The 23,279-nt window shown below is 38.1% G+C and overlaps 2 protein-coding genes across 3 annotated transcripts in view; both read left to right on the top strand.

Annotated features, from left to right (window-relative positions):
- The window catches only part of TMTC1 (transmembrane O-mannosyltransferase targeting cadherins 1), a 288,889-nt gene extending 279,763 nt beyond the window's left edge, over positions 1-9,126 (top strand). For both annotated transcript variants that reach the window (XM_070453869.1, XM_070453868.1), the window contains one exon: positions 3,174-9,126. In XM_070453869.1, the coding sequence (XP_070309970.1) occupies positions 3,174-3,314 (141 nt within the window). In that variant the 3' untranslated portion in view covers positions 3,315-9,126. The remainder of the gene's footprint in view (positions 1-3,173) is intronic.
- A 3,853-nt stretch (positions 9,127-12,979) lies between these two features.
- OVCH1 (ovochymase 1) overlaps positions 12,980-23,279 on the top strand; it is a 66,732-nt gene continuing 56,432 nt past the window's right edge. Inside the window, exons 1-6 of the mRNA XM_070453069.1 lie at positions 12,980-13,114; positions 13,402-13,499; positions 14,239-14,411; positions 17,107-17,202; positions 17,809-17,960; positions 19,281-19,467. Of these exons, the coding sequence (XP_070309170.1) occupies positions 12,980-13,114; positions 13,402-13,499; positions 14,239-14,411; positions 17,107-17,202; positions 17,809-17,960; positions 19,281-19,467 (841 nt within the window). The remainder of the gene's footprint in view (positions 13,115-13,401; positions 13,500-14,238; positions 14,412-17,106; positions 17,203-17,808; positions 17,961-19,280; positions 19,468-23,279) is intronic.

Below are 23,279 nucleotides of genomic sequence, written 5' to 3'. Positions count from 1 at the left end.
TGCAAAATTCTGGGCTGAATGAAGCACAAGCTGGAATCAAGATTGCTGGGAGAAATATCAATAACCTCAGATATGCAGATGACACCACCCGTATGGCAGAAAGCGAAGAACTAAAGATCCTCTTGATGAAAGTGAAAGAGGAGAGTGAAAAAGTTGGCTTAAAACTCAACATTCAGAAAAACTAAGATCATGGCATCCAGTCCCATCACTTCATGGCAATTAGATGGGGAAACAATGGAAACAGTGAGAGACTTTATTTTCTTGGGCTCCAAAATCACTGCAAATGGTGACTGCAGTCATGAAATTAAAAGACACTTGCTCCTTGGAAGAAAAGCTATGACCACTCTAGACAGCACATTAAAAAGCAGAGACATTATTTTGCTGACAGAAGTCCATCTAGTCAAAGCTATGGTTTTTCCAGTAGTCACGTATGGATGTGTGAGCTGGGCTATAAAGAAAGCTGAGCGCTGAAGAATTGATGCTTTTGAACTGTGGTGTTGGAGAAGACTCTTGTGAGTACCTTGGACTGCAAGGAGATCAAACCAGTCAATCCTAAAGGAAATCAGTCCTGAATATTCATTGGAAGGACTAATGCTGTAGCTGAAGCTCCAGTACTTTGGCCACCTGATACGAAAAGCTGACTCACTGGAAAAGACCCTGATGCTGGGAAAGATTGAAGGCAGGAAGAGAAGGGGATGACAGAGGACGAGATGGTTGGATGGCATCGCCAACTCGATGGCCATGAGTTTGAACAAGCTCTGGGAATTGGCAGTGGACAGGGAGCCCTGGCTTACTGCAGTCCATGGGGTCACAAAGAGTCGGACATGACTGAGCCACTGAACTGAACTGAACTGAATCAGAGTTGTACCAACTGGGCCAAATCACCAAGTACTATTTTCAATTCTGCCTTATGACATAATGCATTTTCTAGGATGGAACTGGCTAATAGAACTTTCTTCAGTGATGGAAATGCTCCATGTATGTACTGTCCAAGGCAGTAGTCACTAGCCCATTGTGGCTGCTGAGCACTTAAAATGTGGTTGGTGCAATTGAGCAACTCAATTCTTAATTAATCATCATTAACTTAAATTTAAATAGACACATGGGACTAGTGGCCTTCATAGTAGCTAGCACAGTTATAGAAATTGGATAATTCAAATTCCCCACCTAGTACCTTTAGAAATTGGGGACATTGAATTAAGGGATATAACTTTAAAAAGATTACCAGTTTCATTATGAAAAGGGCAATTTGAGGGAGAGAAAATAACTCTATGACTAGATTTTGTTGAAAAGACAGAGAAAGCTGGTGATCCGAGATGGTGATGCCTGGTACCAGGCTGAGGCCTAAATACAGAGAAACCTCTTGGGTAAACAATTTCAAAATCAACCACAGTAAGAACACAATTTGAGAGCAATCTGAGAGCCACAGATGTTCGGTTGTCTGCATATATGTGCTATGCTTAAGAAACGTCAAGAGGCAATCTGAAGATTAAATACTTGAATTTTGAAAAATAGTCATGTAGCTAAATCCAGGTTCTTATTTGTTCAGAATTCTGTTTAGCCTCTTATCAGAATCAGTGTTAATAATCTGAAATACTTTCATTTATGCACATGCCAGTGCCTAGATTCCCAATGTAGAATTACCTGTTCTGTGATTTTTACTCTCCTTTTCACCAATATGACAAGTGAATATCATAAGAAATAGTGTTTACTCATTTACACACAAGTAGTCATTTAATGGGCTTCCCAGTTAGTACTAGTGGTGAAGAACCTGACTGCCAATGCAGGAGACATAAGAGATGCAGCTTTGATCCCTGGATTGGGAAGATCCCCTGGAGGAGGGCATGGCAACCCACTCCAGTATTCTTACCTGGAAAATCCCATGGACATAGGAGACAGGCAGGCTACAGTCCCTAGGGATGCAAAGAGGCAGACATGACTAAAGCAACTTAACACACATACACACAGTCATTTATAATAACAGTAATGATGGCATCAGATTGAGTGCTCATTATATGGCAGGCAGGTGTCTAAGGTCCTGACACTCAGGAGGTAGTTCATTTAAGCATTCGATAAATATTGGTTGATATTGCTACCTAGTACTTTTACTCTAAGAGGTGCTATTTTAAGTTGTAATGAAAATTTAGAGAGTAACTGATCTTTATCCTCATGGAGCTGTAACTGAGAATAAAATGGAACAAATTCATGGTTTTTTAGAATGAAGAGATCTCTATCGATCTTAGGGCTAAGACTTGGCAGCACACAGATCTTAAAGAGAGTCAACCATACAGAAGGAATACATTTAGTGGCAGAAAAGAATCTGGGAAAAAAGTTAATAATTCTGACTTGTTGTCAGGGAGCTTCTGGGACCAGGCACATGTGGTTGCCAGTTAAACTGAAATATTTAATTTATTCAAAAACAAAACAGGTGGGGACCAATAGAGTGTGGAGACAGGGGTCTTTAGCAGATCTGGAGCAACATGCCTTCTCTCCTACCTTTAGAGTATTCAGCAGACATATATGGTCACACACCTTGAGTATGGGATAAATTTGACTCCATATTATTTATTATCAGTTCTCTTCATTTTATAAAAACATATTTGCACTAAAGTCTGTATTAGGCAAAAGTTGCTTTTGTGTTTTAAGGTGAAGATTAAAATATTTACTGTCATTAAGTAGGTATAATAGATTCCTAAACTATCTAGTTTTTAATCATTACTCTTGCAATCTCAAAAATATTTCTCTCTCTCTCTCTCTCACACACACACACCCCTTTCCCCAGACTCAACCTTCTCTTTCTTCCCTTCGCTCTAATTATGAATTTTCAGGGCTTTGGTTCCATTTGATTACAAAGGCATAGTGTTAACCCTATGAGAACACTGAGATGATAGCTTCATACACTGTATTAATAGAATTGAAAATCTGTTTTCCTGCCATTTAACCTTATGGCATAACCCATATCTTTCACATTCTCCATCTGGTCTGTTACTTAAACAAATGGATTCTCCAAGAGCACCAACAGATAAGGATGAAATTATACAAGCAGACAGGGTCTCCTTATGAGGACATTAATGTTAAAATGGGCCAGAAGGTCTGTTTCTTAGTCTCCCCATTCTTCAAGCAAGCATTCTGATGGATCAAAACATAATTATCCCTTTTCTTTTTCTCTGCAGGGAAACTACGTGTCTGCAAGAACTTATTATGAAAGAGCCTTACAGCTGGTTCCAGACAGCAAACTACTGCAGGAAAATCTCGCCAAACTGGATCGCCTTGAGAAAAGATTACAGGAAGTTCGAGAAAAGAACCAAACGTAGCAGCATTTGACCCAGTCTCAAGGGACGCTGCTGGTGTCTTTGGAAGAGGAAGAAGTGACGGAAGCTTTGCTTTCACCTCAGTTGGGCCATGACCAATGGCATTTTCCCTGTCACTCCGAGTTCAGGGTGACACATTTTGGGACACCTGCTGGTAACGCTGTGCTGGGGACTTGCATTTCCATGAAAGAAGAAAAAAAGAGCAAGCAGAGGCTAGGAGACCTGAGATGGAAGGAAAACAACAGCTGCACATTTTACAGAATTTTTTCTTGCTTTAATTCTAGATTTCCTTTCATATATGTGTCTGCTTTTTCAACTTGGAAATCTAATTCCATTTCTTAGTGTAGATATTTCTTGGTATAGCCTCCCAGAAATAGAGGCTTGAAATGCTACAAAGGCATGGCATCTCTTTCTTTATGAGATGAGATATTTCAGAGAGGATAAATCCTCTGGGATAAACCATTTGGGAAATTCTTCCAAGAGGTAGCTCATTTAATTCTCTGAACTGGAAATGAGCATCTCACAGTTTTTGTAAAAACCTTCTGGAATATATGGGGAAAGAGGCTGTTGTTAAGTCAGCTTTATCTTATATCCTTTTGAGGATATTGCTAGAGCAAGTTATACTATTGAGAAGTAAATTAAATTCCACTCTGATACAAGCTGTTTTCCCATTGCCTAATATATCAATAAGGAAGTTTCTGGAATTGTGTGTGGGTATTCATATTCCTATGGGAAAATCAAGGATCTTAGTACCCTGATTGTTTATGGAAATGTTTTAAATTATTTTAATTTTATTACAAGTATTATTGGAGTAGTGGTTCTGCTCTAAGATTTCATAAGTGCTTTTAAATATCATAAATGTTTCCACCTCCAAATATATTGTTATTTTGGTGGAGAAAAAAATAGTATATTCTACATGAGAATTATTAAAGGTATTAATTGAGAGAAATGTTCTACTTTATTATCTTAACTTTCAGAGATTATTTTTTGAAAATATATTTAATCACTGAGGAATATTTACAGTATATTACAGAAATCTTCATAGACTCTAAATGGGTGCAAAGAAGCTCTATTGATTGATCTTCCTAGGCTTAATGAGAATTTTGTGCTTAAAACATGAATGCTAGAACCTGCAGTTCTTGGTTCTATGTTTGGAATTTTGGAGATTTCATGGAAAATGCTCAAAAAAATCTAGGAAAGAAAATCTAAATTCATAATTTTAAAATATATATATTTATATTTAAAAGGTATGGATGGCAAAGTTGAACTTACAATTTGACATTTGTCTTTTAGTGTTATTTATTTCATAACTTATAAAATATTTAATATATGCACACATTTTTCTCTGTACATAGTGGGTTTAGTAGCAGCTTTTACAACTGATCATACAAAAATTATAAATCTAAACTACAAAATAATTACGTTTCCACCGTCCCTCAAAAATTTTGTATTGATTATTCACTTGCTAAAGTTAAAGAAATTAGGAATCAGCCATCAGTGTTTGGGTGGTAATATATTTTGGAGTTGAAGAAATTGGAATATGTGATTCTAATTTGGTTTTCATCATAAACTTAAATAAAAACAAACAAAACCTACTCTGGATAGTGCTGTTCCTGGTGCTAAGCCAGGTGTCATACACATTTAGTAGCTTGAGGCACACGTATGTCACATGCTCCAGCCAGAGCAAGAAGCCTGCTGCCTCTTTTCAACCCCAGAAGCAGAAAGCACTGCCTCTGTGTTGTTATTATTACTTTTTGTCAAGGTAAATCTAGATAAAAGGAAAAAAAATTTCTTTGGAAAGGGATGATGCCAGGAATATTTTAAATACAAAGGATTATGGAATTTAAATTAGCATACATGTTTGTGTGTATCAGTAATCCAATAATGTATATATTAAAACTATGATCTTCTGTTTCTAATAGTCTTTAATGTTATAGATCATAAATGTATCTAAAATTTCATTTCAAATATTTTTAGTTCCCCAAATTATACTTCTGTAGTCCTAAGGTCAAGAAATGTACTATAATATTTATTATAAAATAACTACTCCACCCCCAAAATTAAAAACATGGAACCCTAGCTAAAAACAATATCTAGTACTTTAATTACAAACTTTTTAGAATAATCAGTAACAAAAATTTATACTTAGAAAGTTAATAGAAAAGATCAAGCCCCAAATTTTGAAAAGCAATTATGCCTTATCTGAAGGGCTGCTAAAGATATGAGAGTACATTTGTTGGAATAATTGCAATGGCTATTACAGCCTAAAAGTTTTTGAGAGAAAAGGGTCATGTGGCCTTCAGGAGACTTTTTTTTGCCTTCTTTTGGATGCATTTCTCTCTCCCCATCTGTCTCTGTTTTCTGTCTTGTGTCTCTCTCTCTCCCCTTCCCTTCCCCTCTCCCCCCAACAACCCCTTCCATCTCTCTCCCTCCCTCTCTTTGTCTTTCTCACTCTGTCACTGTCTCATTCTGTCTGCGCACACTGGCATCTCTTTGAGCATTAGAAGTAAGCACTTCTTGTTGGATCAGGTATTTCTGTCCTGAGTTAATACTTTCACTTAGATGTGGCCAGTGAAATAGCTTTCATAGTTGCATGGTACCTATAAAAAAGTAAATCACACATTATTTTTCAAAGATATTAAGTGTATTTTATAACTATTTTTATTTGCTTTTATAACATGAAATATTATGTGGAACTCATCCTTATCAAAATAAGAATGGGGTGCCCTGGCTAGTCATGGAGTTCATCCGGGTTTGCTTAACAAAAGCTGGCTTGGCTATGAGTTCGCAGCCTCTTTCCGAGATGGAACTTCGGAGCCAGCTTGGTGGACATGCAGTCTCTGCAGGCCTCAGGCTCTTGCGCTCAGATGCACCATGTGCTTGGCTGGGTGCTCTGCTTGAAATTCTTAGTAATTTTTTAACAAAGGGTCCTACAATTCTATTTTGCCCAGGACAGGAGGGAACATCAAACAAGGCTGGAGTTGGTTCAGTCTATCTAACCTGTCCATCTGTCCTGCATAGAACCAGTTCTGCTTGCCTTCAGATTCTCCAATAAGTGGCAGCCCTTTCACACGCCCTTTGACATAGAAGCCACCAGAATGGCTTTACAAATTTATGTTAACCTTAAGGATTATTCAGGATTTTAAAGCTGACTCATGTTTTCAACCTATTAATGGTATTCATGAAATATGGTTCATTGATTAACTGTAGCGAACTAAACCAAAGATTCAAATACCTTGAAGGAAAGGAAATTTTATTTTAGGGACTCCTGAGATATATTCTTTTAGGTCTGTTTATTTTAAAGCCCATCACAAAACAAAGAGGATTGTCAGCACTTGGATTCCAGCTCCCCACAGCACTTCACAGCCCCCAGTGTAGGCGTCTGATGTGCCTAACACGTAGGACCTTATTCGGTGTAGGGGTTTGCAGTGGTGGTGCAGCTGCTTTTCAGCAAGGCTAAATGAGAAAATGCAAAGCTTTGCACACAAACCGACTTGAAAAACTAATTTGAGGAGGAGTAAAAAGCAAATGTGGGTTTCACACTGTTTCTTTCAAACCTTCCAAGCCCCTCAAATTGAAACGCCACATTCAGCTGACAGCTGAGATCTCACACCTCACACACAGGTGCTCTAGGCTCTAGCGGACTTGAAAATAACCATGCTCACTTTGGGAATCACTGGACCTCGGCCACTCAGGTTGAGATTCTGATATGCAGCCAGGCTGGAGAACCACTGCAGGCTTTAATAAGAGTTTTAACCTTTTAACCTTTAATAAGAGTTTATGACTTTTACCAGGAGATGTTTACAGTCTTACAATTTTCACTTTTAAATTTAGACTAAAGCGAGCCAAAGAATTTCAAAGAATGACTTAACAGCACAATTGGTTAGTTGAAGCTGCCATGCCAAGATTGACAAACAGGTGGGTTGGCTGAGGTGGTTTTGCATTTGTGGCAACAGGACAATAATTTGATCTTATATTTACAGAACTCTTGGTTCTCAGATGGCAAATGGCCCTGCTACTTTCATGTACCAGACGAGGAGTCCAGTATATAAAACTCATGTTTTGTTACGGCTCATAGAAGGGTCCATGACATAAGTTTATGCCTACACCTATATCTCTTTTTTTAAGTTACACATGTCAACTTTTGTTAATTATTTCTTAATTGTACTCATTACAATAAGCTTTTAAAATGTTTTTCTCTGATTTGTGATAGATTTGTACCTTAGATCAATAAATCTATAGGTTATAGTAACAGCACTCAAAGCAAATGTAGTTATAGGCATTTGTTTAATTTTTTCATAGTTTCCAAATCACATTTACTTTGATAAAAGAGTATGTTGGTATTTCCCATTAATAACAACAAAAACAACTCTCTAAATGGCATCTTTTGACATTTTAAAAGAGTTTTTAAAAAAAACCTGTCAAATCTTATGTTTAGGCTACAATTGAATAAGATAAAAACTTACAATGCCAAAAATGTAGGGAAATATAACTTTGTATGATTATTCTTAAAGTTTTTGATGTGACAAGTATGTTGAGCAATCCTTACAAAAATAGCACTTCCTTATTTTTGTCTGTTAGTAGCCACATAACTTAAAACAAATGAAATAACTTCAATCAAGCGGTTTATTATCAGTAAAATATAATGTCACAACAGAATTGGTATCTATCAATTGGCTTATATAAAAATGTTCTAATTTTATCACCAAGGATCCTTTCCATAAAAACTTTTAGGGCACATAACTGGTAAAATTAGCATCATCACAATATGGGGTCATTATTAGTTTGTAAGTTTAGATCAACATTTGCCACAAACTAAAAAGAGCACTCTATGTCCAGAAATCCAGGACATTTTTTCCCATTCTCAGTGGTGCACATGTGTATTTGTATCACGGTGGATACGAGTAATACAAATGTGCATAATGTCCTTTTGGGGTTGTCTTGCTGCTCCATAGAAGGGGAGACCCAATCCAAGAATCTGGAGATCTGGAATCTAGTCCTGCTCTGTCACAAAGGAGTTGCCTCACCCGGGACAAGTTACCAATTGTCTCAGTTACGTTTACCATACATTAAAGGAGTGGTTAATTCTATGGACCTATCAAGCTCTGTGAGTCCCCCGAATCCAAATAGAAAGCCCACTGCCTCCGAAGAGGTAACTGTTGAGTGTGGCTCTTAGTTTTAGAAATTCTTAAGATAATTATTGCAGCAAAACACAGACCCTATAAGTGACTGAACTGCCTGTATACTTTAATGTGACAGAGGTAAATACTCCTGTTTTGCAGTCTCCATTCCCTTCTCCAGGGGATCATCCCTGGGTCAGGAGGATCCCCTGGAGAAGGAAATGGCAACCCACTCCAGTACTCTTGCCTGCAAAATTCCATGCACAGAGCCTGGCAGGCTACAGTCCATGGGATCACAAAGAGTTGAACACAACTGAGTGACTAACACTTTCACACGTAAAAATTAGCGATTTTGTTGTGTTTCTGGGGAAAAAAAAATATTTTTAAATTTCCTCCAAAGGCATTAAAGTATCTGTAGAAACCATGGCCTGCTTTTATAATGTGGAAATCAGCTGACTTGCTGTGACTCACCCATCCTTCCTTTTGTTAGATGGAAATACTTGTATCATGTTTTTCAGATTGCTTTGATCAGTTGTATATAAATGTACATTTTTGTTACTTTTGCTGTGCCAGTTAGAAATATATCTCCCATAAAGGATTTCTCCCATTTAAGTCTGATTGTGTACACTTTGCCTAGGTCTTTCCAAAATAAAATTATGTAAATGTATATTTTATATAAAATATGATGAAAATAATTGTCTGGTTTCAATCTCTCAAGTGGTCTGTGGTTAGTACCCACTGAAATTTATGTCACCATTAGGTGCCCACTTTTAAAATAAAAAATACCATCTTTCTTCCTTTCCCCCATCATTCATTCATCACATTGTTCTGTGTGCGCTGTGCCTGCTGTCCTTTTCGTGCCACACAATGACCATTTCAGTACTTACCCATTCCAGATACCCTCCCCTCATCTTACTGAGGAGATGCCTTCACCTCTTTCTTGATGGTGTAAATACAAAGTAGAAAACAGATACTTCCTCAGTATCCTGCACTCTGCAAACTTACCTGCATCTAATCCTCCCCTCTCTCCTGTTGCTACAATGGAAAAAGAGGATCCTGGGCCCTGGATGTCACTTTTTTAACCGCTTTCTTTTTCTTCTTTAACTTCTTCCTTTTGCTGGCTCTTGTCAATTCAGTTCTATTTTAAAACACGGATACTGGTAGCCATCATGAAGATCTCTTGGAAAAAACCTTTCCTTTATTCCTTTTCATCTCTAGCTACTACCACATCTCTTTATCTCCTTCACAGCCAAACTATCAGAAAAAATTGTCTCCACTCATTCTATCTCCGTCCTTCACATTCTGTCTGCATCCTAGTGAAATCTGTGCCTGCAACAAATTCAAAGGAAATTGCTGTTTCTAATGTCATCATTGATCACTTTACTGCCCATTCCTAGGCCTTGTGGGACTTGGGAGAGGGTTCTAGTTCTAGAGTTTGGACCAGTGTTTTAGTGGGGATGGAAAAACTTATTTTTTAAACAAGATATTATGTACCCATGGTTTACTTATTGGTCCTGGGTTAAACTCCTAACACTCCTAATTTTTCCACTATCCTTAGAATTGGGGCATCCATCAAGTGTCCTGGAAGGCCTCCAGTAGCAGATCACGATTATGCTGCCCTAATGAAATTATGTTCAAATTCAAGGCAGGTTTCTCAATCCAATTTGGGATAGTCCAGCTCACTCTGCTTGACATCCTTTCCTTTTCTATAATTTTGTGGTTTTTCTTTAAATAAGAGAATACTTCCATTTCAGCATCACCACAAACTCAATTTATATTTAAACCATCATCTTACTAGCAAATTTACATCTGAAACTAATGACTTGGCTTTTGATATATATGCAATTCACAATGAATGATTCTTTTTCTATTTAATGGAAAGGTATTATTTTTTTAGGCCTGTAAGGGAACAATCCTCTGTATTAGAAGGACAAGGTCTCACTTAAGGCTGGGAGTTTGAACTCTGGAAACAAAGGGAGCTGTGCTGTAACAGGAAATGATGTTTCATGGAAACATGGAACCCCATGGAAACTTCAGGTCTGAAACAAAACACTAATGATCCTGCAAAGCTGTGTGTGTACCATGTATACAAGACTGCAAGGAGACATGGTTTCTGAGCTTCATGAGAAAGTTAGCCATGAATTTGAACATTGTGTATCCAACTTGCATTTTTCCTTTCCTTCTCTCTCATTTTGTAAGAGTTTTGTAGTAGCTTTAACATGACCCTCTCTTGCTAAGAAAAAAGAGGAGTTTGGGTCCATTTGGAGGATCTGAGCTTTTTTGGAGAGTAGTGAGTCCCTGAGGCCACAAATGGTTATGGTAATACTTGCGGGATTACTATAGTAAAAACGAAACTCAGAGATAAGCGTGTTGAGGGCTACTACCTGGAGATTCCCTGGAGAACTCAGGTGTAGTTGTACATATTCAGGAAAGAGCTGTTTACCTTACCAAGCCCCCTCCCGGTATTGCCTCAACACTCAAGCTCAAAACCCAGGAGTCATCTACTCAAACTGTCATCCAAGGTGTGTTTGCTCAAAACGATGCTACTCTCAAAAACAATTCAGTCCAACAGAACTATATGATGATGACAGTGTTTTGTATCCATGCTGTCCAATATGGTAGCCACTAGCTACAGGTGGCTGGTGAGCACTTAAGGTATAGCTAGTGTGACTGAGGAACTCAATTTTTATTTTAGCTAATATTAATTTGAATAACCACATATGGCTAATGTCTATTGAATCATGCAGCTCCAGAGCTTTTCGGTGGTCTAAGACTTGAGATATAAAGATCACAGAAACTCCTTTCAGGTTCATGAAACAAAAAGGTTTGAGATGGTATGTCTAAGTTTGGGTGCCAATCCCATTCTTTGAGTTTTTTGCCCAAGGTTCCCACTTCACCTTCTGCTGCTTCTTCCCTCAGCTGTCACCTGCCCGTCCCTGTATCTGCATTCCCTCCACTTTGACCACCTCTTTTCCTGTCCTTCTGTCTACCATGTGTCTCCCTAATTTATTTACCCTTCTACCTCAAGGAGCTTTTATTTCTATTTTATACAGAGGTGAGACAATTGGGCCTGGGTGTCTAGGTTAGTTAATATATATATAGTGTTCACTTAACTCTGTCCTCATTTTTTGATAAATTATAAATCAATGACAAATTCTAGCTTAATTCCTCTTCCAACCTCAAGCTATTTTGTTACAAATTACTTACCAGAAAATAATGTTGATTGAAAAAAATGCTGACATGCCAGTGAATTCATTTTAATAATCTTAAATGCTGGATCCTACAGCTTTGGTCCATTCCACTGCAGCTGATGATAACACTGACACCCAGAAAAGGAATAGGGCAGAAACCTGATGGTTCATATCCAGTCCTTTTGAAAACTCGGGAGTGTCAAGGTCTTCAACGAGCTTCTTAGAAGCTGGATGGGATCTTTAATACACAAACTTCCAAGAGTCTTCCTCCTTTCAGGGTCAGCCTGCCTGTGTCCTGCATGGGTACCCAGCTTCCTTGACCCTGGGACTTGGGCCACATTCCCTGACTGGGAACAGAAATCACCCGCGCCGAGCATTCTAGACCATTGATCCCCTTGGTCCCGCATCTGTCCTAGCATCTCCTGCATCTGACTCTGGCTCGCCTGCAAGGTTACCTCGCTCCTGTCTGCAGGGGTGGATGGCGGGGACGCGATGACACCTGGGTGGCCGGAGAGCAGCTGCGGCTGGTCTGGTCCTGAGGAGGGACACCTGTGAGCCCCCCACCCACCCCGCTCCCGGCTCGGAAGGACGGAGTGATGCAGGCGGGCGCTTCCGGGAGCTCAGAGCTGTGAGGCCAGAGCGCTTCTCTTCCCGGGTTCGCAGCGCCTGCGTCTGGCGAAGATGGCCGGGTCGTCACGCGAGGGAGCCCTGCGGGCATTGCCCGGGGCTGGCCCGCTCCTGCTGCTGCTGCTGCTGCTGGCGGTCCACTCCCCGCCCAGCCGAGGTGAGCCGCGTCCTGGGCGCCTTCATTACTCCCCGGGCCCACAGAGACAACGGCCAGATGTGCCCACGAGGTGCCTGGGCCGAATTTTCTCCTGAAATCCTTTAGATTCTGGAGTTCAAGTTTTTAGGCACATCTGTTAACCTTGCTTGTGCTAAAGATCTTCCTCCAAGGAAAGATAACCAAGTGGAAGTAACTTAAAACCCAGTGATTCTGTTTCAGAGCAGCGTATGTTCTCCAATACCTTTCATTCCCCCTAAATTCTGCCATGCTTACCCTCCCAGGGAAAGCCCCAAATCTCTCCCGGAGGGAGAGGGGCCTCGTTCAGTGGCCTCGTTCAGTTTTTGTTGAGGCAGCTCAGGTTGCAGAGGGCAGGGAGAGTCGCCAGGAAACTGCTAGTCAATGAGGTGTGAGTGGGGCAGTTTCAGGTCGGGGATATTTTGAGAAAATGGGGTAACCTCCAGCTGAGTGAACATTGGCACTGGCAGAATAAAACCCCAGAATGGAAGTCTTGATACAATGAACCCTGACATGAGGAGCTGTGTGTGTGTGTGTGTGTGTGTGTGTGAGACACATATGCTCTCCCACACAGGACTGAAGTACAGAATTCATGCGGTTAATTTGAAAAGTATAGAAACTGTCTTGGAATCTGGGTTCTTCTCTAGAAGTAGTAGTTGGAGAAGTTCAACAGTTGGTGGACACCCATGGCAGGTGAGTGTGATAAAGACATTGATTTCTTAATGAGCTAAAGGTGAATTATTTCCCTATTTTTAGATACCATAACTCCAGCTTAACAGTTAATTTTTCTATGGACCCCCACTTGACCTCACTGTCAAAAAGTTTGCTTCATAAGAAATCTCTTACTAACCAATTTATTGAATGTATCAGTATCTTAATGTGACATCATATTAGAAGAGTTGATTTCAAATGTTTCTGAAGGAGATGACATCTATGTGGAGATGTATATCAGTTGTGTTCCTAACTTTTTTCTTGGGCAGGTCTCCCTGAAATTAGGTGGACACCACTTCTGTGGAGGAAGTTTGATTCAAGATGATCTGGTTGTTACAGCGGCACATTGCCTGATTAGCCTCAATGAGTAAGTTGTGGATTTCCATTATTTATTAAACCTTGATCCATGGCAATTGGACTAGGAGATTCAATACCCTAAATACCATGCAGGGTTCAACCTTAGTCCCTTTCTTAGTTTTTTCCATCTGGTCCACCTGCTGACTTTCTGATTCCCAGACACTTGTGTGTAGCCCAAGATTTCTTGTGCTTTCTACTCTACTAATCAGAGACCTCAAAGATTCCACACATAACCTATGATTTATAGAGTTAGTGGAGGGTGGGTTGATGGTTACTGATTCTAATAAAGTATTAACATCAAATGTTAAATGGATGAGCCAATGTTTTAATAATCTACTTTTCAGTAATTAGAAGGGAAAAATAATATTAAAAGAGAGTGCTAATAGGAGAAAAAGAAGGACAGTAGGAACAACTTTTATATCTTGTTTAAAATGGTAGAACATATATATATAGAGAGAGATTGGTTTATGTACAAAAGATATCTGAATATTTTATGCAGAAAGATGAGTGACAATAGGAGAAAGAGTTCCCAGAATGTAAACACTCCATGATTGAAAACCATGACTTTTTATAGATAGCTACAATTTATAGAAATTATAGCAATAGTAATAATCACTAATAAAAGTACATCTTCTTTTAAGATTTGAAAATCCCTAAAGATACATTAATCATGTTAATTACATGAAATCAAGACAGTCTTTCCTGGAGGAAAGGATTATACTTACTGAATGATTTCTGTTTGGTTTTAGGAAGCAAATTAAGAGTCTGACAGTGACTGCTGGGGAGTACAACCTCTTTCAGAAGGATAAGGAGGAACAGAATATTCCTGTCTCAAAAATTATCATCCATCCTGAATACAACAGCCTTGGGTATATGAGTTTTAATATTGCACTGCTGTATCTAAAACTCAAAGTCAAGTTTGGTAAGTAGGGAGAGTTAGAATTCAAAAGATGTAATGGAAAAAGCTATATTTATTAATTTTTACCAGTTAACTTTCTGCATGTATATATATACATCTAGTAATATTAGAATAGCTAAATTTTGTTCCTTAAAAATAATTTTGTTTAATCTATAGCCTGTAAAAAGTACTGCACAGGCTATAAGTACCAGCCACAACTTATATATGCTTAATCAGCATTTTAAGTACTCCAGTGTCTTGGCTGGGCAATATTCTAGACCATCTACCTGTACTCATCTCTAACCAAGGAGTATGGGACATTTGAAAATGTCCTCAGATTTCTCCTTTCTGTCATTATTATGGACAAGATATTTGACACCATTCTCAGTACAGATAATCTAAGCATTCTGGACAAAATATTAAAAGCCTACTTTAGAAAAAATACAGGAAAGGGAAGTGTTCAGTGACCAAAAACAATGAAAGAACAAATTCAAAGAGTTAGCCAGACACTGAAGTTAAGGGACTGCCATTGAAGCATCTAAATGATCTTCAAGAACCTATAACCTTAACTATCTTTGCAAGGAGCCTACGTGGGAGTAGGATGTGGAAGCAGAGAGTCTGATTGGAACCTCCCTTGGATGTAACCTGGGACTTCTTGAAAGGCGATACTTTAAAAGATGGAGGGAAAGAGACAGGAAAATATGCCACATAGAGTGAGGGAATAAGGAAAATTTACCTGCTTGAACCTTGGCCCTGGATGGAGGGCTCTCAGAAATATCTATTTTCCTGAGCTAGCCTTCATTCAGATTTGAAGCTGGCATTCACATTACCTGTCCCCAAAACTCTAAGCCAAGATTTTAAAATTGTTCCAGGTGAGTAATTGGGTTTCTGGCAGAAGCAAAGGTAGTAAATTCTCTTTGAAGATATAAACCTTAAATCTCAGCTTGAATGTACTCCCATAAAGCTTTAATGATTGAGAGCACACACAATTAAAAAGCATGCAGAGAAAGTTGCTTGCAGAGAAAGCACCAGAGTCCAAAGTAACATCAACCAGAATCAGACATTCCAAGATTACAGATGTTAAAATGATATACATACTACAAAGTAAGTTTTAAGTTTAAATAAGTAAAGTCTATCAAAAATGACTAAAGAACAAGAAAATATTAACTGAAAAGGAAGGCTTGAAATGGAGTCAATAAAACTTAAAGGTAAGAACATAGTTGGAATTGGTAACAATAGCTGAATTAAATAGAGGCATTGACCTTACTCATTGCTCACTCTTCTTTCACTCACACTCAATATTGAATCCATCAGAAAAATTCTGTTGCTTCTGTCTCACCCTCTCCTCTCCTACATCCTGCTACAAGCTCCCATCATTTCTTGCCTGGGTCAATTTGAACGGTCTCTTGAATCATCTCCAACTTCTCTCTTGCATCCCTAGTTTTTATTATTAACCCAGCAGCCAGAATAATACTATTGAAATGTAAATCAGATTATATTACTCTGCTCAAAACACTTCAGTGATTCTCCATTACACTCAGATGCAAATCAGTGTTCTTAGCTTCTTAGCTGACATCACCCAGCATCCTAACCCTGTAGCCAACCTCTGTTTTTGTTCATTTTTTACTAGAATTTCTTTTGTTTAGTCTGCTCCAGACATCCTAGAATCCTCACTGTTCCTCAGACATATATGACATGATGCCACTGCAGGAAATTTCCATTTTGTTTTTTTCTTCTTCAGATACTTTCCACGGAGATGACTGCTGATTTCTTCCTTCAGCTTCTTCAAGGCTCTGTTCAATGGAACTTGGCATGACTGCCATTTTACAAATTGCATCTCCCTTGCCATATTCCCTAATCCCCAGACTTCTCATCTTTCTTATGCTTTCCTGATTTTTTGGAAAAATCAGAGCACATATTACCTAATAGCTAAATTAGTAGATTTATTGCTTGTATTTCACCCCAGACTCACTCACTCTCTCTTTCTCTCTCACTCACACTCACTCATGCTCAGATCTACATTCTGTCAGGGCAGGAATTTTTCCTGGTCATTTACTGAGGGCTAGAAGACCGCTTGCCACCTAACAGTGCTCAATTACTTGAGTGAAAAACTATCCCTTAAGAACAAGTGAAGTGAAATGAAAATTTCCCAGTTGTGTCTGACTCTTTGCAACCCCATGGACTATACAGTCCATGAAATTCTCCAGGCCAGAATATTGGAGTGGGTAGCCTTTCCCTTCTCCAGGGGATCTTCCCAACCCAGGGATTGAACCCAGGTCTCCCACATTGCAGGTGGATTCTTAACCAGCTGAGCCACTAGGAACCCAAGAATGCTGGCGTGGTTAGCCTATCCTTTCTCCAGAGGATCTTCCTGGCCTAAGAATCAAATTGGGGTTTCCCTCATTGAAGGCAGATCCTTTACCAACTGAGCTATGAGGGAAGCCCCTTAAGAACAAGGTCACATCCTAAAATGCTGGTAGTTGGGGAAGGTCATTTTGGTACTTTTAACAGTGAGTTGTTTTCCTTTATTTGCACTTTTTAAATTTCTATAAATATGGGATAGTTCTTTTGAGAGAGAAAAAACCTTTCAAATATTGTTAATTACATTTAGGAAGAAACTGTAGAAGCTATGACATCAACCAGATGTCAGTTTCCAAATATATTTAGGATCACTTGTCTGTGACTCTTATGATTTTTTTGTTATTGTTGTTTTCTTCAGGAACTACTGTTCAGCCAATCTGTATTCCCCATAGAGGTGATAAATTTGAAGAAGGGACTCTTTGCACTGCCAGTGGATGGGGCAAGACTTCAGAGAGTAAGAGACATCAAAAGAATGTAATATTTCTTCTAGGCTTATTTACAGGCCCATTGGAATCAGTAATTTTGTTGGTCTTAAATAATACATTTATCCTTGTTTTATCTTCTCTGCGTTCTAACTCAGGGAAGACTTCTGGTTGTCTTCACCAAAAAAAGGCTATACTTAAGGCTCTACATAAAATTCCTCCTGCTGCCATTTTGGTTAGGTGTATCAGGGTCAGGAACAGGAAGTAAATATAATAGTTGAAGAAGAATACAGTAAAGTAACAATAGTTCAGCTTCCTTATCTTTGATATTGTGATTTTTAAAAAGCAAAGAACATTACAAAATATCACTTTCACTGACTAAAGTTTTCCTCTTGAGGAAACATTTAAACATATATTCAGAGAAGCTACAATTGCCTATGTTACATTAAAAATCTGATTTAAAAAAGGCCTTTGTCACTAGTGTAAGATTTTAGGGAAAAATATCATTCAGAGCTATAAAAAAAAAAATTACTTCTACATTTTGGTTAAACATCTACCAATTCTAAACTTGTAAGCTTCTTGTTGGTTTCTTTAAGTGGGGACAGTTGTTGACCAACTTACCAGTCCCTTCTCCACAGCATCAGAATATTCAAATATCCTACAAGAAGTGGAAGTTCCCATCATGGATGACAGAACATGTGGTACCCTGCTCAGGGGCATGAACCTTCCTCCCCTGGGAAGGGACGTGTTGTGCGCCAGTTTTCCTGATGGGGCAAAGGATGCCTGCCAGGTAATAAGCATTGTTGTTGCTCAGTTGCCCAGTCATGACCCTATGACTGCAGCACACTAGTCCTCCTAGCATAAACCAGTCCCGTTTTTTTATTCAGCCACTATCACATGGGTGAGAGTGGCTTCTAGGCTGCTTTTGAGGGGTTACTTCTTTAAGATTTCGCTCTTCCCTCATCCTTCCATCTTATTTCCACTGAAAAACTTTCCTTGACCAGAGCTGAGAGAATTCTTTTCTGTCCCATATGCATTATTACCCCTTGTACCTACTTGTGGGGGAGTGAAGAGGTCAGGCAGGGAAGATGGTTTCAACATTCCCAGCCTAACAAAATCAAAGGCCAACACAACAACTCCACAAAGAAAACCAACTCTGACAAGAAAGGAAAGGGATGCCAGTTTGTGATAGATGTGAATTTTAAGTTTTAATTATAATTGTTTTTCTTAAAGTGGAGGAGCAGGGAGTCTTTATTCTTTGCCAACAAGCAGCTTGAAACTGCCATGGGGAGCTCTCTAAAATTTTCTGTTAGGAAAATGTTTAATTTTTCTTCTAGGGGGTGACAGAATAAGGGCCAGGAAGAGTTTGGTAGGAAGGAGATAGAAATTTACGATTATTCTGCTTTCTAAATTGGAATGTAGGTAGACTTACTGTCTCATCCTTCACAGGTAAGTATTTTCTGGATAAAGTTGTCAAACAATTCTGTGCCTTTTGAGGGGTTTCAATCTGATACCAATTGGCATGTGTTTTCAAAGCAGCACATTGTTATGAAGAATTATTAAAGAAAAGATCCTGAAAGTGTGGCTCCTTTATCCTCTAGTGTGAGAGCCAGTGGATCCTTTATATATAGCCCCGGCATAAAATAAGTTTCCCAAGCATTCTGTTTTAAAATCCTTGAGCCATTGCGTGAACTTGGGTACTCTATTCACTGGTACTGTGGGCTTGGAATGTGATCCAGTCTTCCCTAGAATACTATGGTGGAAGCATTATCTGTGAACTATCTAAGCGTTTATCTGTGAACTCCCCCTCCTTCTTCCATTGATTTTGAATTGTTCTCAAAAAACTAGGAGGAAGAGAGAAATTAAGGGTTAGCTTGACAAGATTGCATGAAGTGAGTGGAAGGAGTTTCCATGTGAATAAAAGGATAGTCCTTTGAAACCAATGATGGAGAAACAAAATGATGAACACAGAATGTTGATGAATAATGACCATTGAGTTTTTGTGCTTCTACTACTTCTCTCTCTGAGATGAGGGCTGATCTTTTTGCACCTGATAAAATATTTTTAACTTGTAACTGTTTTAAAATTTCTGCTTTCTCTACCATAAAAGAGGGACTCTGGAGGCCCACTTGTCTGTAGAAGAGATGATGGAGCCTGGGTTCTTGCTGGGATCACTTCCTGGGCAGCTGGTTGTACTAGAGTTTGGAATCCTTTCAGAAATAAGCAGAGGAAGGCATCACCTGGCATTTTCTCCAAGGTATTTGTGTTGATGGATTTTATCACGCAGACCATGACAGGTGAGTGTAATTTCTGTGGATTCTTGCTTCCTCATCCACTGCAACTCAAAAAAAAGATCATGCCTATTTCAAGGATAGTTAGTCTATGTTGCAGATATAATCAGAAATAAGCTTTAAAATGAGAAGAATATGGCTGGTTTTTGTTCCTAATCCAGTGTATATAAATTTTTAACTCTGATTTCATGAACAATGATACCTGTCAATTTAACTTGAACATCAACTGGATTGTCAAGTTTATGGTCATGTAGATTTTCATGAGATATGCTTTTTGTACTTATGAGATTTTAAAATAGTTTTTGACAATAGTCTCATTAGGAGATTCTTTTTTATAAATTTATTTATTTTTTAATTGAAGGATAATTGCTTTACAGAATTTTCTGTTTTCTCTCAATTTTCTGTTTTCTATCAAACCTCAACATGAATCAGCCATAGGTATACATATATCCCCTCTCTTTTGAACCTCCCTCCCATCTCCCTCCCCATCACACCCCTCTAGGTTGATACAGAGCCCCTGTTTGAGTTTCCTGAGCCAGACAGCAAATTCCCATTGGCTATCTATTTTACATACAGTAATGTAAGTTTCCATGTTACTCTTTCCATACATCTCCTTCTCTCCCCCCTCCCCAAGTCCATAGGCCTATTCTCTATGTCTGTTTCTCCACTGCTGCCTTGTAAATAAATTCTTCAGTACCATTTTTCTAGATTCTGTATATATGCATTAGAATATAGTATTTAACTTTCTCTTTCTGACTTACTTCACTCTGTATAATAGGTTCTAGGTTCATCCACCTGATTAGAACTGACTCAAATGCATTGATTTTTGTGGCTGAGTAATATTCCATTGTGTTTATGTACCACAACTTCTTTATCCATTCATCTGTCTATGAACATCTAGGTTCCTTCCATATTCTAGCTATTGTAAATAGTGCTTCAGTGAACAATGGGATACATGTGTTTTTCAGTTTTGGTTTCCTCAGAGTATATGCCTAGGAGTGGGATTGCTGGGTCTTATGGTAGTTTTATTCCTAGTTTTTTTTTTTTAAGGAATCACCATACTGTCTTCCATAGTGGCAGTATCAATTTACATTCCCACCGACAGTGCAAGAGCATTCCCTTTTCTCCACATCCTCTCCAGCATATATTGTTTGTACACTTTTTGATGATGAACATTCTGACTGGTGTGAGGTAATTTCTCATTGTAGTTTTGATTTGCATTTCTCTAATAATGAGCGATGTTGAGAACCTTTTCATGTGTTTGTTAGCCATCTATAAATCTTCTTTGAAGAAATGTCTGTTTAGGTCTTTTTCCCTCTATTTGATCGGGTTGTTCATTTTTCTGGTATTGAGTTGTATGAGCTGCTTGTATATTTTGGAAATTAATCCTTGCTTTGTCAGTTGTTTCATTTGCTATTATTTTCTCTGATTCTGAGGGTTGTCTTTTCACCTTGCTTATAGTTTCCTTTGCTCTGCAAAAGCTTTTAAGTTTAATCAGGTCCCACTTGTTTACTTTTGCTTTTATTTCCATTACTCTAGGAGATGGGTCATAGAGGATCTTCCTTTGATTTATGTCATCGAGTGTTTTGCCTATGTTTTCCTCCAAGAGTTTTATAGTTTCTGGTCTTACATTTAGGTCTTTAATACATTTTGAGTTTGTGTATGGTGTTAGAAAGTGTTCTAATTTCAGTCTTTTGCATGTAGCTGTGCAGTTTTCCCAGAACCATTTATCGAAGAGGCTGTCTTTTCCCCATTGCATATTCTGGCCTCCTTTGTCAAAATTAAGATACCCATAGGTGTATGAGTTTTTTCCTGGGGTTTCTATCTTGTTCTATTCCCCTATATTTCTGTTTTTGTGCCAGTGCCATCCTGTCTTGATGACTGTAGCTTTGCAGTATCATCTGAAGTCAGGATTGATTCCTCAAGCTCCATTCCTCCAACTCTGGTCTTTCTCAAGACTGCTTTGATTATTCGGGGTCTTTTGTATTTCCATATGAATTATGAAATTTTTGTTCTAGTTCTGTGAAAAATGCCATTGGTAATTTGATAGGGATCAAATCTGTAGATTGAGTTTGGTAGTATAGTCATTTTCACAATATTGATTCTTCCTACCAAGGAACATGTAGTATCTCTCCATCTGTTTATGTTGTTCTTTGATTTCTTTCATTAGTGTCTTATAATTTTCTGTGTACAATTCTTTTGTCTCCTTAGGTAAGTTTTTTCCTAGATATTTAATTCTTTTTGTTGCAATGGGGAATGGAATTGATTCCTTAATTTCTCTTTCTGATTTTTCAGTTAGTGTATAGAAATGCAAGTGATTTCTGTGTATTGATTTTGTATCCTGAAACTTTGCTAAATTCACTGATTAGCTCTAGTAATTTTTTGATACTCTGCTTAGGATTTTCTATGTACAGTATCATGTCATCTTCAAACAGTGAGAGCTTTAGGTCTTCTTTTTCAATCTGGATTCTTTTATTTCTTTTTCTTCTCTGATTGCTGTAGCTAGGACTTTCAGAACTATGTTGAATAATAGTGGTGAAAGTGAATGCCCTTGTCTTGTTCCTAAATTCAGAGGGAATGCTTTTACTTCTTCACCATTAAGAATAATGTTTGCTGTAGGTTAAACATGTATGGCCTTTATTATGTTAAGGTAGGTTCCTTCTATGCCCATTTTTTGAAGTATTTTAATCATAAATGGGTGCTGAATTTTGTCAATGGCTTCTTCTGCATCTACTGATACTATCATATGGTTCTTATCTTTCAATTTGTTAGTATGCTGTATCACATTAATTGATTTGCATATATTGAAGAATCCTTGTATCCCTGGAATAAGCCCAACTTGATCATGATGTGTGAACTTTTGGATGTGTTGTTGAATTCTGTTTGTGTGTGTGTGTGTGTGTGTGTTGTCTTTTTCTGGTTTTGGTATCAGAGTGATGGTGGCCTCATAGGATGAGTTTGAAAGTGTTCCTTCCTCTGAAATTTTTTGAAAGAGTTTTAAGAAAGATAGGCATTAGCTCTTCTCTAAATGTTTGATAGAATTCCCCTGTGAAGCCATCTGGTCCTGGGCCTTTGTTTTTTGGGAGATTTTTTTTTTTAATCACAGCTTCAGTTTCAGTGCTTTAATTGGGTTGTTCATAATTTCTATTTCTTCCTGGTTCAGTCTTGGAAGATTGAACTTTTCTAAGAATCTGTCCATTTCCAGGTTATCCATTTTATTGCCATATAGTTATTCATAATAATCTCTTATAATCCTTTGTATTTCTGCATTGTCTGTTGTAACCTCTCCTTTTTCATTTCTAATTTTGTTGATTTGATTCTTCTCTCTTTTTTCTTGATGAATCTGGATAAAGGTTTGTTAATTTTGTTTATCTTCTCAAAGAACCAGCTTTTAGTATTATTAATCTTTACTATTATTTCTTTCATTTCTTTTTCATTTATTTCTGCCCAGATCTTTATGATTTATTTCCTTCTACTAACTTTGGGGTTTTTTTGCTCTTCTTTTTCCAGTTGTTTTAGGTATGAAGTTAGGTTGTCTATCCAATGTTTTTCTCGTTTCTTGAGGTAGGATTGTATTGCAATGAACTTCCCTCTTAGAACTGCTTTTGCTTCATCCCATAGGTTTTGAGTTGTTGTGTTTTCATTGTCATTTGTTTCTAGAAATTTTTTTTATTTCCTTTTTGATTTCTTCAGTAATCTGTTGGTTATTTAGAAACGTATTGTTTCATCTTCATATGTTTATGTTTCTTACAGTTTTTTTCTTGTAATTGATATCTAGTCTCATAACATGTGGTCAAAGAAGATATGATTTCAGTTTT

This window comes from Odocoileus virginianus, chromosome 23, assembly GCF_023699985.2.
Source record: "Odocoileus virginianus isolate 20LAN1187 ecotype Illinois chromosome 23, Ovbor_1.2, whole genome shotgun sequence".
NCBI lineage: Eukaryota > Metazoa > Chordata > Mammalia > Artiodactyla > Cervidae > Odocoileus > Odocoileus virginianus.
Note: the sequence above shows the minus strand (reverse complement) of the source record. Positions and strands in the feature narration are given on the sequence as shown.